The 14878-nt window shown below is 45.7% G+C and overlaps 1 protein-coding gene across 1 annotated transcript; it reads right to left on the minus strand.

Annotated features, from left to right (window-relative positions):
* Positions 1-5720: 5720 nt before the first annotated feature.
* On the minus strand, positions 5721-7984 carry LOC104534182 (lysozyme g-like). The gene is made up of 5 exons (XM_010178984.1): positions 7942-7984; positions 7522-7623; positions 7080-7276; positions 6818-6956; positions 5721-5854 (listed from the first exon to the last, which is right to left on the minus strand). The coding sequence occupies exons 1-5, from the start codon at positions 7982-7984 to the stop codon at positions 5721-5723; spliced, it is 615 nt and encodes a 204-aa protein (XP_010177286.1).
* Between the last annotated feature and the right edge of the window lie 6894 nt (positions 7985-14878).

Genomic DNA, 14878 nt, shown 5'->3' on the forward strand with positions numbered 1-14878 from the left:
AACGTTCTGTGATTCTGTGATTCTGTGAGCTACCCACGGTCTTCAGACAGAGTAACACCAATCCCTATTTAATAATTAAGATAGCTTTAAAATATTGCTTTAGTTATTGTTCTAGTAAAAGCCAATTCATAACTAGTTGCTGTAACACATTGTGTAGTAAATATTCCAATTTATGTCCTTTAGCCCAATCACAATATTATCGTTTATAATAAAATTTTGCTTTGTCTGTCCATTCAGTGTAGACTGCCATTCTTAAAACCAGTATGGGACAGGTCTCTTGTGTTGTCCTCACCATGCAGTGCCGTGAGCCAGTGCCAAGGGCTGCGAGTCGCCTACCGCACTGCAACGCCAGGGGTCGGTGCTTCTTCCCTCCCCAGAAACTGCTGCTGAATTCAGTCCGTTTTGTCTGTGCAACGGCACCAAAGGCAGGGGCATAATCTGAAGGTAATGGGGATATACACGTACATAACCGAAGGGCTAATTTAACGTGTGGATCATCTGTCAGGAGGGAAAAAGCCTGAAAGCAAGAGTAGGAAGGGGGGGGGGGAGAGACATAGTCAATTAAATCTGGTTTCTATGAGAGATTTATCGAGGCAGAAACTTACTTATAAACTGAAAATGTTTGGCATAACAACTGAGATGAGAACTGTGGAGGCAGGCCCTGGCATTTTTCAGAAGCAGATCATGCAAGGGATTCAGAGAGTTGTTTCTCAAAGTAGGAGTGAGTGCTGGCTCAGTCGCAGAAGTTTCATCTGAAGAATACCCATGTTAAGCTCCAAGAGGGCAGGTAATACCACACAGCCCGGGACAGGGTGGCATGGAAATGTTTTCAAGTAAAGGCAAAGCAATGACTAGTGTGGGTTTTTTTAACATGGTGCTGCAGAGATGAATGAATTTTAGTCTGTTTTTAATTAATGATTAACTGCTTTATATTCAACTGCTTTTGAACAGTATTTAGATAGTTTTTTAACTGTAGGAGTGTGACTTCACCTGTTTCTATTGGATTTACTTTTGCTTGAGCTGTTCTTGGGTGTGTCCTGTCTGGCTTTGCAGCATTTTTGATGGCCAGAGAAACAGTGAAGTAGTTATCCTTCCTGAGTCAGAAGGTGAAAGTTTAAACAACGCATGAAGGCAGTTGTGATTTATGTTACTTTTAGCACTTGTTTATCTTCAGTAATGAGTATCCTGGACGTGTTCCTGTGTGTTCCTCTATGGGTGATCCTGCTCTGGCAGGGTGGTTGGACTGGATCTTCAGAGGTCCCTCCCAACCCCTGCCATTCTGTGATTCTGTAAGGACCTCTTCTCATAAAATAAAACAAGTCTCTCTTCCGTTCTGGTAAGTCAGTAGCTGAGAGTTTTGGCATACATTTAATAGAAGTTCTCTCCCTAAAGGAGAGAGACCTGAGGGGTCAAACACGATCCGTCTGATACAAAACAATGTTTAAAAGAGCCTAAAGCAAACTAAGAACATGCTTTTAGGCCCTTCCTGCATTTCCTAAAGAATCACACAAGCCCAATTGTAATAAAATTTTGAGTGGATTATTCTTTACATGTTTCACTGCTGCAGATTGCTTTAGAAGCACCCAGTGTAGCAAAGCTCAGTTTTATAGTTTAGCTTCTAAGCAACCAAGAAGACGTTAAGCCTGACAGTGCAGATCCAAGAGAGTACTGAAAGAAGGAAGGCAGTAGCTGTGGCTGTTACAGGGAACGAGTTGCACCATATGTTTCAAAACTCTGCTGGTTTTATGTATTGGTTTGGTTTCAAAAGCCCCCAGTAGTTTTTGCAGAAGTTCTGCTCGTCCCAACAGCAACTGTAAAGCCCCATGCTGGAGAGTGCAAACAGGACTGAGACATGGAACTTACACAAATTACACAAATTTCAGTGTCTTTTGTAATAAGTTCATTTTTGCAAGCCTTGGGTCTTGCAAAGCCAAGTTAAGACTTTAGATAAATTCTCATGTATTTTGGAAATCTTGCTCATGACCTCACCTAAGCACAGCAAATGCCATTCTTGTTACAAGATAAAAACTAAAGAGCAATAATTAAATGCTTTGTGTTCATTGCTGATTAAAAATGAAAGCAAAAAATGGAAAACTATATGTATTTTTGCATTTACGTATGTGTACCTGCTCTATTCTGTCCATATGGACTTGGCAAATCTGTTTTTTTCCTTCCCTTTCCTGGCTGTCTATTGCGTAGTTGTGGACGCATTTACCTGTCCTATGTTTTTTTTCTTGTCTAAGCCATCCCAGTTCCACAGTCGCTTCAGGTCACATTTTTTTCACTTCTGATCATGGTTGTTGCTGTGGTTTTGAGGTTCTCCTTTTGATCCCCATCTTTGCTGAGCTATGGCTACCTGAAATGAACACAGTCCTTAGCTGAGGCTTTTTTTTGTGTGCTGATGTGCATGAAGACTTCACATGCCTTGCAGAGGCACAACACACTGTGTTGTACATCCTAGCACAGACGTTGCCTTTGTACCATAGCAGGACACTTCTGCTCTCCCCACTCTCATCTGCCCCCCCCGCCTTGCTGTGTCCCTGGGCTAGGGACGCTGGCAATGTCAGTCCCTGGGCTGGAGGGCAGGAGATGGGGGATGCTGGAGACTAAATCACCTCTGTAGCTGTGGGAGGCAAATTTTGGCATGCAGAGTGCAGCCCACCTTGGTGGTGTGAATGGGGAGAAGGTGAAAGTTGCCACCCGTCCACATGGAGGGATGCCTGTAGTGAACATCTGCTGTGAGGTCTGCAGCCATCTCTCTGTGTGCATATGAAGGACCTTGTGAAAATACCTAGTAAGCCAATTATATCTTTGCCAAGGCAAATTATAAAGCTTTGGAGGATTTTTTAATTCTGAATAAGTGTTCTGAATGTGTTTTTGACATGTATTTATTATATGACTACCAGAAAAGTCTGCTACATCAACATTGGCTGTTTCGTCTCAGTCAGGGGTTAATCTTGCCTTCAGATGTACTACTGGGCAATATGGTACAAGGTAAGGCAAGGGAAAGTAGCTTTAAAATGCATATGTTGAGCACAAGTAATTTCATAGTGGCTCTAGGTGAAGTGTCAGCAAGGTGCACTCCAGATAATGGAGTCCAGGGGTTGGTGAGCCCTGGGGCAGGGACATCACTCCATGCTGGTCCCGGGAAGTAGTGGCATCTGCAGAAGCAATTGATCAGAGTCAAACTGCAGGACTAAAGCATCAATCTAAGAGCTGTATCAACATTTGTTACTTCTGGGTGATTTGTGTAGCCTGCATTTTAAAAAATAAAATGAATCACATGAGTTTCCAAGCGCGTGCTGTCAGACAGGCACTTCTCCAGGGTGGTAATGAGGCAGACACCTCCCAGCCTACCTTCCCTTGCAAACTGCTCACAGCATCATGTGGGCTGTGGTGATGGCAAGCAAGGTCTTCCCAAGCTGAAGTGACCTGCTACAACAAGTCCATCGTTACAGGGCAGGATCAGAAGCAAACAAGGAAGGAAAGTCAGCGAGGCAAAATCAAGATCAGGAAGTTACAGAGCCAAGTACAGGCTGACCTCCAGTGCAGCTCAGGTGAGGACCTAGGGTAAGCTCGTGAGCTTAAATACAGCTCTTGAGCCAGCAGGCAGAAGGTGCATGGGAGGGGAGAACAGATGAGGCTCATCATGGTGCAGTATCAGAACTGACCTTCAATGCAGGCAGCCAGACCCTTGGGAGGAAGGGGGGAGAGGCTGCAGAGCCTATCAGTGCAATCAGAGCCCAGACAGCATGGTCCCCCCAGAGCTGACTCTTCTCCAGGCTGAGTGGACCAAGCTCCCTCTGCTTGTCCTTTTGTGTCATGTGTTCCAGCCCTTGACCAGCTCGGTGGCCTCTGCTGGACTCGCTCCAGTCCACTCCAGTATGTCAGCATCCCTCTTGTATCAGTGCTCCAGGTGTGGTCTCACAAGCATGAAAGAGAGGGAAATGATTGCCCCCCTCCCTGATGGCTAGATTTTGCTAATGTAGCTCGAGGTACACTTAGTCTACATCTCTGTGAGGGCCGATGGTGTCCACCAGGACCCCTAGGCCCCTTTTTGCACTTTTTACTTTCTAGACAGTTGCCTTCCCGTCCATATTTCTGCGTGGGGTTATTCTGTCCCAGATGTAGGGCTTTGACTTTGCCTTTGCCTTAATTGATCATTATGGGGTTACTGTCAGCCCATTTCTCCAGGACCCACCACTTGGTATCATCTGTGAACTTTCTGGGAGCGCTCTCTGTCCCTAGTATTAAATTGCTGTTGAAGACATGAAGTGGTACTGGCTGCAGGATCCATCTCCACAGGATGCCACTAGCAACTGGCCACCAGCTGGGACCTGTGACACTGACTACCATGCTTTGAGCCTGGCAACTTTCTAGCCAATTTTCTACTCACCTATCCAGTTCATGTCCCACCAGTCTGGCTATAAGGATTCTACAGCAGGGTGGGGCAAAGACCTTGCCAGGTCAAGGTACACCATATCTGCTCCTCTCTCCTTTTCCATAGAGCCAGTCATGTCATCCCAGGAGTCAAACATTTTGACCGGGTACTCTTTTACCCTGTTCAAATCCATGCTGGATGTTTGCAGCATGGTCTCTAATTGCTTCTGGGAGGACGTGTATCATAACTCTGTGCACTGTTAATGGCTTTGGATTCTGTTTTCCTATCCATTTGAGATGCTTACAATCAGTGTTTTCTCTAATTATTCCCAGTCCCAGAAGGTGTGTTCATCATGGAAGAATAAAGGAAGTTCCCTCACCATGCAAGCAGATGCTGGTGGGACATGCATGGCTTGCACTGCTTGCTGCCAGACCAAACCCAACTCTTCCTTTGGCCCTGGAGAATGAGTGTCACTTAGTCCTGAAGGCATCTACCCCTCTTCTTTCCTTGCCTTTCCACCCACCCACCCCGAAAACAGTTTAACTTCAGGTCTAGAAGGAATAGGAACACCGAAATATGTCAAACATAAAGGCTGCTCTTTTCCCAAAGTGTCACTCTTCTACAAGCAGCAGAGAGGGAAAATAATTTTATGAAGGGCAGACATGTACTTAATCCTGTTCCCTTCTCAGTTTTTCTGTATGCCTAAAATTAACATTTTACTTATCCAAACTTTGCTAACACAGATGACAGTATGAGTACATTGGAGTCCTGCTTTATTTGCTAATAACACTTTTATTCAATTTCTGTTTGCTTATTTTTGTATGACTGAAAACATCCATCTCTATGCATTTATATGAAGAATAAGCATTCAGAAAGAAGTGACTACTCCACAGCATAATGTAAACTTCAGGTAGCTTTGAAAAAATAAATCATGAAGCTAATACCCAAGGAAGTATTTTGCCTTTTGATTTCATAAGAGAATGATAGATTTTGACAGAAATGTGTTTTAACATCTGGAAGGCAGCAGATTATCAATAGCAAAACAGGACGGTCCTCATAACTCAGAGAAATATGTAGATAGAAGAAAAAAAATATTTTAGTAATATTCCCTTTGTAAAATCCAAACCATATTGCTCGTAAGCAAACTACATGACTGGTGTCTTACTGAATATTGTTTTTAAAATTCAGGGCTTTAGTCTGCAAATTCTTATTCATGTACATCATTCCTGTATGTTTGCATCTCTATGGGTTTGCAGGGTACAGCTGCACTGTGTCTTGTCTCCCTCAGGGGTGTCATGCAGGTGGTGGTAAGGAAGTTACTCAGTGGAGGTTCCCAAGCCTAATATCCATGTCTCTTGTAATACTGGGCTCGTGCAACCACGTCGTTGGAGTAGTCATCGTGGGTGGTGCCGATGTCCATCCTGTCATAGCTTTGGACGTTCCTAGTACCAGCATTGTAGGCAGAAACCCCACCTGAAATGAAACACCAAAAGAAGTCATACAGGCTTTAAAAAAATAGGGAAAATTCCAGCCTAGTAGACACTTTTACTGGTTTTGAAAGCTTTCACTTATCAAGACTTTGGAAAGGGAGAAGGCAGCGCTATAGGAGCTCCTCTGACTTAAGCAAGTAGCTTACAGTTATTCCTGAATCCGCTAAAATACTGGAAAGATACCTGAGTTTTTGTGTTCACAGTTATTTGCAATTTGATAAATTTACCTGGCCCAGCACAAGCCCTTCATTTGCACTGGGCTTCTTTAGAATAGAATAGAATAGAATAGAATAGAATAGAATCATATCATATCATATCATATCATATCATATCATATCATCATATCATATATCATATCATATCAAGCATCCTTGTAACTTCTCATTCAGTCTTGAAAGTTACTGCTCTAGGTTAAACCACACTCACACATTGCATTACCTTTGGCTGCGTATATGCTACTCCATAGGCCATATTAAAATGTATCTGAGGTGGCTGTGAAACAAACCCACCGTGGCACCCCAGCAGTCCAAGGGGGTTGCAGGGTGCAGCCTGCTTTGAAGGAGGCGGCTTTTCCACATTGCGCAGCACAGTTTTGCAATGCCTTTGTCAACAGAGATACAGAAGTGCCCATTCCATTCAAGTGAACCATGGATCTGTTTGTTAACCTGAAGGGCTGTCAGAGACTCCTCATGGTCAGGTAAGGAAAGCTCAGCCCTTATATAGACTACATTTCACATGTATAAATATTTGCCGCATGGTGGTGGAAATTCAGTACGGCGAAGACAAAACAGAACTGAAAAAGCTTGTCTTTTGCTGGTGAAATAAAAGCGCAGTAAAAAGCTAAGCGACAGCCTGTGGTTATTGAGGAACACGGGAACTAATTCAGTATGTTCTTATCCTAAAGCTTTTCTTCTTGCCTGCACAAAACCTGTGGCCTGTACCTTACCTTTCAGCTGTTGATCCCTTGTCCAGCGTGGGAACTTCTTCTGTATTGTCTTTATCATTGAAATAAGTATGTTTGTGCCCTGAGTAAGATGAGCTTCGCTGTTCCATGCTCCCACAGGTTTATGTGAGTTTTTGTCAACCTAGAAATATCAAAACAACAAAATGAAGTAATTTTCATGTTGTAATGGATGATATGTTTAGAGGGCTTTCTTTTATTTAGATGCTCTTTGTTTATCAGGTTTTAGTGGAGTATCAGCAAATACCTGCATTAAACCAAATCCATTTCCATTGTCACCCCAGCCGTTTTTCAGTACTTTCCCAGCATGAGATTCCCGGGAGATGATGCCAGCAATCAGGGCTGGTTCTACGCACAGTTTTTCGCCAACTCTCCTAATGAGTGTTTTATATTGATCCATAGCTCTCAGGTCCCGTTCAGCAATCGTTTGTGAAGCACGAACTCCTGTAATTAGAATAAAAAATAAAGATATTTGTATAATAACTTTTAAAACTCAGAGTTGTCTCTCACCTCTCTCCTTCTAATAGAGACAAAATTACATTGAAATTTTATTTGCCTCACCTCTGGGAGAAGGTAGCTGATTGCCTACAGAGATATTACACAGACTCAACAGCTAGTGTGCATTCAGGACTTTGGAAATACAAAGGATTTGGGATTATTGTGCCATCTGGCAGAAGAGGGATACTCACCACAGTAGGACAAACCCTCAGGCTTTGCAGTTTTGCAGGAAGCCCCAGAGGTTCTAATTCCATTTACACTGCCGTAGCAATTTGTGCGGCCCTGGGAGGCACCTGCAGAGGAGACACAGAAAGGCTTAAGTGCTAAAAACCTTTTGTGACCACAAGTAAAACTGAATGAGAGGCTGCACCTCAGGAGGACGAGCTGTGGGACACAGGATCCATGCAGGGCTGCCTCTGTCGCTCCGTGTTGTGGAGACAAGGTGAGGTCCTGCCCTATGCCCACCCATCCATCAGAGGCTACCCCTCCTTCTGCACCCCTCCTCTCAAAATTTTGGGGAAGGAGGTGAGAAGGTGCATCTCCTGCTTCCCAGCTGCAGAGTGTGTGTTCTCAGCTGCTTGGGGTGAGGCAACGAGGGACGCCAGACTTACCCAGGAGGGCCGCAAGGCTTAGCAGCATGAGCATCGGGTGCATGGGCTGGTTCTTCCTCAACAGGCAGAACATCCTGAAAGTCGGTCAGTTAGCATTGGCACACATGAAAACATGAATATACCTCACTGCTTGCTGAATAAGTGCAATGAAACAGACCTCATGGGGTATTTCTCTTGGTTGGGTAAGCAAAGCAATACACAAATGGAGTCACATCTCGGTATAAAAGCTCTCCTGCTCCAGCAGAAACCTGTTGAAACTGTTCTTGCTTCTGCTGGTCTTCTACAACGTCTTGATATATAATATCAATATAAATACTGATACCCCAGTATTTAATTCAGAAAAAAATAAAATTAGTAATGTTCTGTGCCCTACACTGCTGTACTCCCTTATTCACTGCACATATTCTATATACAGACTGCCTTTGTCACACCTGGACGGCTTTGCCTGAGTCTCCTGAGACTTTCTTCATAGTCAGAAATCAGCACTTTCAAGATGCAAACTGTCTAAATCATTGTGGCTCTCTACTTTAGGGTGAGTCCATACTCTGGGAGCACCCATTTCTGCTCACCGGCTGCAAGGGGAGTGTAGGTAGATAGTATACTCATGTATGGATGAAAGCCATCTAAATTTAGGTGTCCTAAATCCAGAACTACAGGACAAATCTCAGTATCCTTATTCAAGCAGAAAACCCACGCAGCAAAATGCTGCAGCCCCTGGGCTGCCAAGGAGATGATATTGCTGAAGGGAGTGAAAAGAGCTCCTGCCCTGAGCAGTAGTGCCTTACCTGCTTGTCCGCAGCACAGCTTCTGGCACAGGACTGAAGTCTGAGGAAGTTTGGGTTAAATATATAGGGAAAGTTACCTTCCGTTTGGTGGTAATCTGACACTCTGATGAAACCTATTGGGCTGCGGCTTTGTGAGACTTAACAGTATTTCTTTCTCATGTAAACAGAACCTACTGCACTATAGACATTGGCATCGTGGCAAGTATGTTCTGGGGAGTGGCAATTCCCAGATTTCCATAGGGAAAAAAAAACCACCTTATTTTTCTCTGGGTGTCTCTCCACCTACAGCTTATATTTCACATCCTACTCCTGGATGGAGCCATGGTGAGGGCAAAGCTAAAGACCCAGCATACAGCTGTTCTGCAGGTGTTTGCCCCAGTCCCATCCCAACATCCCAGGCTGTGTCCCTACTGCTCAAGAAAAGTGGGCTAGGACTGACCCTGGGCCGTTGGCTACATGGTACAGAGGGGCAGGCAGCCCTACCGCCTGGGTTAGCACTCTCTGGTGACACTGGCCATGTCCACACTGGTGACTGTCCTGGTTTGAGCTAAATAGAACTAATTTTCTATTTAGTGATTTAATTTTCAGCTCAATCTCTTCTAAGTGGCTGTACTGTCTGAAACTAATGGCATGTTTTTCCATGTTTGCTTCTACAAGTGATAATGCTTGTATGCTATGTAAACATGACAAGGCCACTGTCTCACCAGGGGTGCCATATCTGCACCTGCAGGAAGGAGCAGACCTAAAACTGACCAATGAGGCATTCCATCCAAAGGAAACAATCCCTGAAAGTATAGTCCATCTTCCCCTGCCTGGGGAGGGCTCCCATGACAGCGTGCTCTGCCAACATTCCTCATCAGCAAAAAAAATAATGATGCCTTGTTATTTCAGCTTTTCTTTTATACATATATATATATAATAGATTTTAATGAGTCCAACAAATCTCTGAAATGTTTCAGACAGCGCTTTACTGCAACATTTCTCTCTGCTGTGAGGGACAGAGGTTTCTGACATATGCCTGCTTGCAAGTAGAGAGACTGCAGTGAGCCAGGCGTTTCCAATCACAGAAACTGCATTTGCAACCTGGGGACAGAGACCAATGCTAAGGTTACTGCCATCAGGTTAGCGAGGGGTTATTTGCCTGCAGTTGCCCAAGTCAGAGGGTCTTGGAGCCCCTTCCTTCTGTCTGCCAAGCTCCTTGCCTGCCCTCAAGAGACATCTCTGCTCCACAGCCAGATTTCTGCACACTCACAACCCTTTCCCCACCACCTCATGTGCCAAAAATATCACAGGGGGAGGGAAAGTATTGCCCTTTGTGGGTGGGGGAGTCTGTTTGGTGGCTGTAGTCTCCAAAGGGTGTGCAGGGAGCAGAAAGCAAAGCACTGGAGGGCTTGCTGGGCACAGCTTTATTAGTGGTGGGACTGACTCATTCTGCCAATGCCTTCCTTTTCTAATCCCCATTTCCTACAACGAGTTTAATGCACAGGGTCTCATCCCACCCCTGATGGCATCTTCACAAAATGGAGCTGTTACACAAGGCTGGCTGTGATGAAAGGAGCATCGTGCTGCTCCCCCAGGGTGACCTTCATTATTTAATACCTGGGCAGAGGAGTGCCTCGTGGACCTGGCATATTTGTTTGAGAAGATTGACATTTTAACATAATATCTTGAAAATCTCACGGAAGGAGAAGCTGATAATGAATAGTGGAGTGGGGATTTCCCCCCACTTTTATTTGAAGCATGGCAAATAACACTGAGTCGGTTATTAACCAGTTGCTGTGGTCACCGGATTAGCTGATCCTTCTCTCTGCCCCCTCTCTCTGTCTTCTCCAAGGACCCCCTCAGGCTACACAATTTCACCTCTGCCACAGGGCTCATGCTTCCATGATGGGACCACAGCACCAGCTTTCCCAGCTCTCCTCTGTCAGCACAGTTTATTCTCCCCAGTAGTCTGTGGTCAGAGGAATAGGGTGACCCAAAACAATCTTATTAAAATGTTGCTGCTTTACCTCTAGAAGCAAAGTCTCGCTTTGTATGGAGAAGAGCTATTGATGCCGAAGTGCCACTTAGTATGCTAGGTGATGAGCTGTTTCAGTCCAGGCCCATGTGGGTCAGAAAGATTACTTCTACATTTTTCCATTCTCCCCTCTGGTTGCATCTTCACAAAGCCACAGAAGCACAGAGTGACCAAGGTTGGTGAGGACCTTGGGAGGTCTCTAGTCCAACCCCTTGCTCAAAGCAGCACCAACTTGGAAGCTAGATTGGGTTTCTTAGGGGCTTTTACTGTCAAGTTTTGAACACCTTTGAGGATGGAGATTCCCAGCCTCTGTGTGCAATCTGGTGCAGTGCTTAACTACTCACCCTTTTTTGTGAAAACCTCCTTTTCCTTTATGAAGCCCAAACTTGCCTTGTTGTAACATGTGGCTGTTGCCTCTGACCCTCTTGCTGTGCATCTCCAAGAAAAATATTACTCTATCTTCCCTATAAGCTCCACAGGGGTATCTGGAAATGTCTCCCAAAAGCCTTGTCTTCTCCAGGCTGAGCAGACATAGTTTGCTCAGCTTCTGCTTGTGTAACTTGTGCTCCAGCTTGGTGGCCTGCACTGGCTTGCAGCACATCAAGGTCCGTTTTATACTAGGGTGCCTAAAATTCAGCACAAGTGCCAAGTAAATGGGAGGGATCACTTTGCTGGACCTGCTGGTGATGCTTTTCCTTATGCAGACCAGGAGGCTGTTGGCCTTCTTTGCTGCAAGGGTGCATTACCCACTCATGGTCAACTTGTTGTCCACCAGGATCCTCAGGGCTTTCTTCTGCAGCCCCGCTTTTTAACTGGCATGTGCATGCTTTTAAACTCCAGCATGTACTGGTGCCCGGGGCTTTTCTGTCCCAGGTGTAGGACTTGGCAGCACTTGTAGTCGAATCTCTTGAGATTCCTGTCCAGTCTGTCCACATTCCTCTGACTGGCAGTACTGTCACACCGAGCACCTGTGAACTTGCTGGGAGTGCTTGTCTGTCCCACATCAGTAGTAAGGATTGCTGAACAGCACTAACTGCAGGATCAGTCCCCAAAGGATGCCCCTCGTAGCTGGCCACCAGCAAGACACTGAACTGTTGGCCATCAACCTTTGGCCACCACAGTCCAGCCAGCTCTTCAGCCTCCATATAGAGCAGCCTGACAGTCTTGCTACTGAAATAGCTTGGGTATGTGGTAAGTGGATGAAGCCTATCTATAGTACATACAGCAAGGGCCACGATGATCCAGTCAATAAATAGTAATTTCTGTAACTGTGCACATATCCAGACTCCTACTGAACTTTGTCAGTTCCCTGATCTGAATCAGCTGAGGTGTGTCTGAATAAGCAGGGAATTCATAAAATAAAACCTGATTTAAGGGACAGAAATAGGACCAATTTTCTCCCTGCCTGCCTTGCAACAAGAAACTTTTCCAGTTCTTGGAAATGGAAAACTTGTCTATATGAGAATTGGTGGTAAATTGACATAAAACACAGGAGGTCACATGTAAACAAGGAAAAGGACTGAAAAAAGGGTTTGGAGAGTTCCTTGCAGGGAATGCTCAAGCTGTTAGAAAAAGGTCTTCAAATACATCAAAAACAGCTATAGGAAGGTCAGTGCTGCTTAGTGAAAAAGGCATGTAAGGGGGGCACTCAGAGGTGACAAAGTCCTGGTAGTCCACTGTAACCTTTTTGTCAGTCTTTCTTGTGGAGGTGGTGGGGAGGTTCCCAACCTGGGACAGGTGATAGGAGTCAGATTAATTCAGTGTAAATAGTAAGTAAGTGCTGGAGCAAACAGAAAGCCTCCCTGTCAGTGAGTCCACCCTGGCCAGGATGACTAGGGGCACTGGGCTGTGCCACAACAGAGCAGGCAGTCTGGGCAAGGGCTCTGCTGCCCAGTGGTGTCAGTGCCAGTGTGCCAGGTGTCACCTGTGACTGCAGCACCAGCTCCAGAGGCGTCCTTGGGACCATGGACGGGTCCCCATCCTCAGCAATATAGGAAGGTATATGTTAAAGATAAGATCACCAAGGTGATGGGTAAACTTGGTCAGCTGGGAGATGGTCAGCTCAGCTACCATGGAAGTCAATCGTGCCTTGGTCCCTGGTGGTCTTCTGAGAGGATATCAGTGAGTATGTGGATAAAGGCCAGTAGGTGAAGTATAGCTGGATCTTCAAAAAGGCTTTTATAAATATTCAAACCAGCATTACCAGGGAACCTATGGCTGTGGCCTTGCTGCTCAGGAGGCTGTAGAGGCCAACAGCACCAGAGCATTCCCAAAACAGCTGGATGGATTCATGGACAGCAGCACCATATCAAGGGTGGACATGTGTTCTGCCACACCTCTTAAACAGCTGGGGATGGTGAGCCTCTACAAGGAGAATGGACTGCAGAAAGCAGCCAAGCTCATGTGTCCTCTTCAGGCAACATCTTCCCCAGCTGCTGCTGAAGTCAGACTAGGAGGGCAAATGACCACCACTGCAAACCACACAGTGTTTCTCACATTCATCTGACATCTCCAGTTTAAAGGGGGGCCAGTGTTGCCCTTTCTGGCCTGGATAAAAGAGGAGGTTGTTTTTATAAGGAAGAAAACTCCGTAAGATGAGCCTAGTATTTTGGGCTGTGGTTCTAAGTGTGCCCAAGGCAACCATCAGAGAAGCAGGAAACAGGTTGCTGGCTAGGAAATCCCAGCCCATTTTTTCAATGGCTAGCAGAGCAGAACAAACTCAGTTATTCACCACTGCATTGCTGTGGTGGCACTTCCCTTTGTTTTCCACATCTCTCAGAGAGAAAGACATGGATGTGTGGCCCAAATTGATCCAACTCCAGCATTTAGAGTCAGCCACCAGAGCAATCTCTGGCTCACAGCTGTGGTCCATGGGGTCTTGCCTTTGGCAGTGGTTTCCTATGGCTTCAGTTACTGCTCAGACAGGTTGTTTAATTGCTCCTTCTGCCTGATGTCTAAGACAGACACTCACTGCAGCCTCAGACTCTATAGGGATCCCTCCCTGAGCCACGGAGGGGTGGACACATAATGCCTGCAGCTTAACAAGGGGATGAGAGAGAGAATGAACAACCTCACATTTGCTGTTTGTTATAAGAAGCACATTGAAATATACTTCCCAATATTAACCTCAGCTGTAAAACCAAAGCACAGAACCCCAACAGAGATTATTTTGCTTCCCTGCCTGTAATTCATTGTCTTTTCAATTTGCTGACTGTGGATTTTGGTGCAGCGGCGTCGGCCTGGAAAGGTCCTTAAACAGCACCTACTGCATTTCCCTGCTCTGCACAGTGTGACATGCAGCTACTTTTACATGTTGGTCTTGTTTGTTCTTCAGAAGACGCAGTGAATGTTTTATTGCTTCATGACCCTGGAAGATTTTTGAAGTATCCAGCACAAGCCCGCTGCCAAACTCAGTGCTACTTGCCTTACCCTACAGGGGAAGTGAAGGACGTGGGGCATTGCCCTCCGTTTCTTTTGCATATTAGAACATCATAACTGCATCCTCTTTTTCTTTCCTGGAGAAAAAGAGCAACTCTAATTCCTTGTTTCCTGTAGGCTGTACCTTCCATATGAGTTTTGATCCTCCTAAGCGTATCTTTGGTGGTGCAACGCACCCAAACACCATAGCTGAACCTCACTGATGCTGACAGCTGAACAGCTGAGAGGATGTATCGGGTTTTCTGTGAGGGGTTTTTGGTTGTGTCTTTGGTAACGGGGGAAGCGCTATGGAGATAGCCTTTTAAGAAGCTACCGGAAAAGCCCCCCCTTTTCCTTTGTCAGACCCACCTCTGACCAGGACCAAGCCAATCAGCGCCCCTGTGAATTCATGTATTTAAGGGGGTGCAGGGCATGCCTCGCTCTCTCTGGCACTGGCCCTGACCAGTGCGCCCCCAGGTGTGGGTGGCATGGCCCTGGCCTTGCCTGGCTGAGCTTGGCCGGCCCCAAACACAACTTAAGCTTAAGCCCCAGTGCAGCTCCATCCCGAAAAAAAAAGAGAGAGAGAGCCGGGAACTCCAGAACCATCAGAAGAGACCTGCAGTGGAGAAAAAGAGTGGGGCCCGAGGAGAACAACTTTGAAGAACACCAAGGTCAATTGAAGGAAAGAAAGGAGAGGGAGGAGGACGAACCCTCCTGC

The sequence above is a fragment of the Mesitornis unicolor genome, unplaced genomic scaffold (assembly GCF_000695765.1).
Source record: "Mesitornis unicolor isolate BGI_N332 unplaced genomic scaffold, ASM69576v1 scaffold5482, whole genome shotgun sequence".
Classification (NCBI taxonomy): domain Eukaryota; kingdom Metazoa; phylum Chordata; class Aves; order Mesitornithiformes; family Mesitornithidae; genus Mesitornis; species Mesitornis unicolor.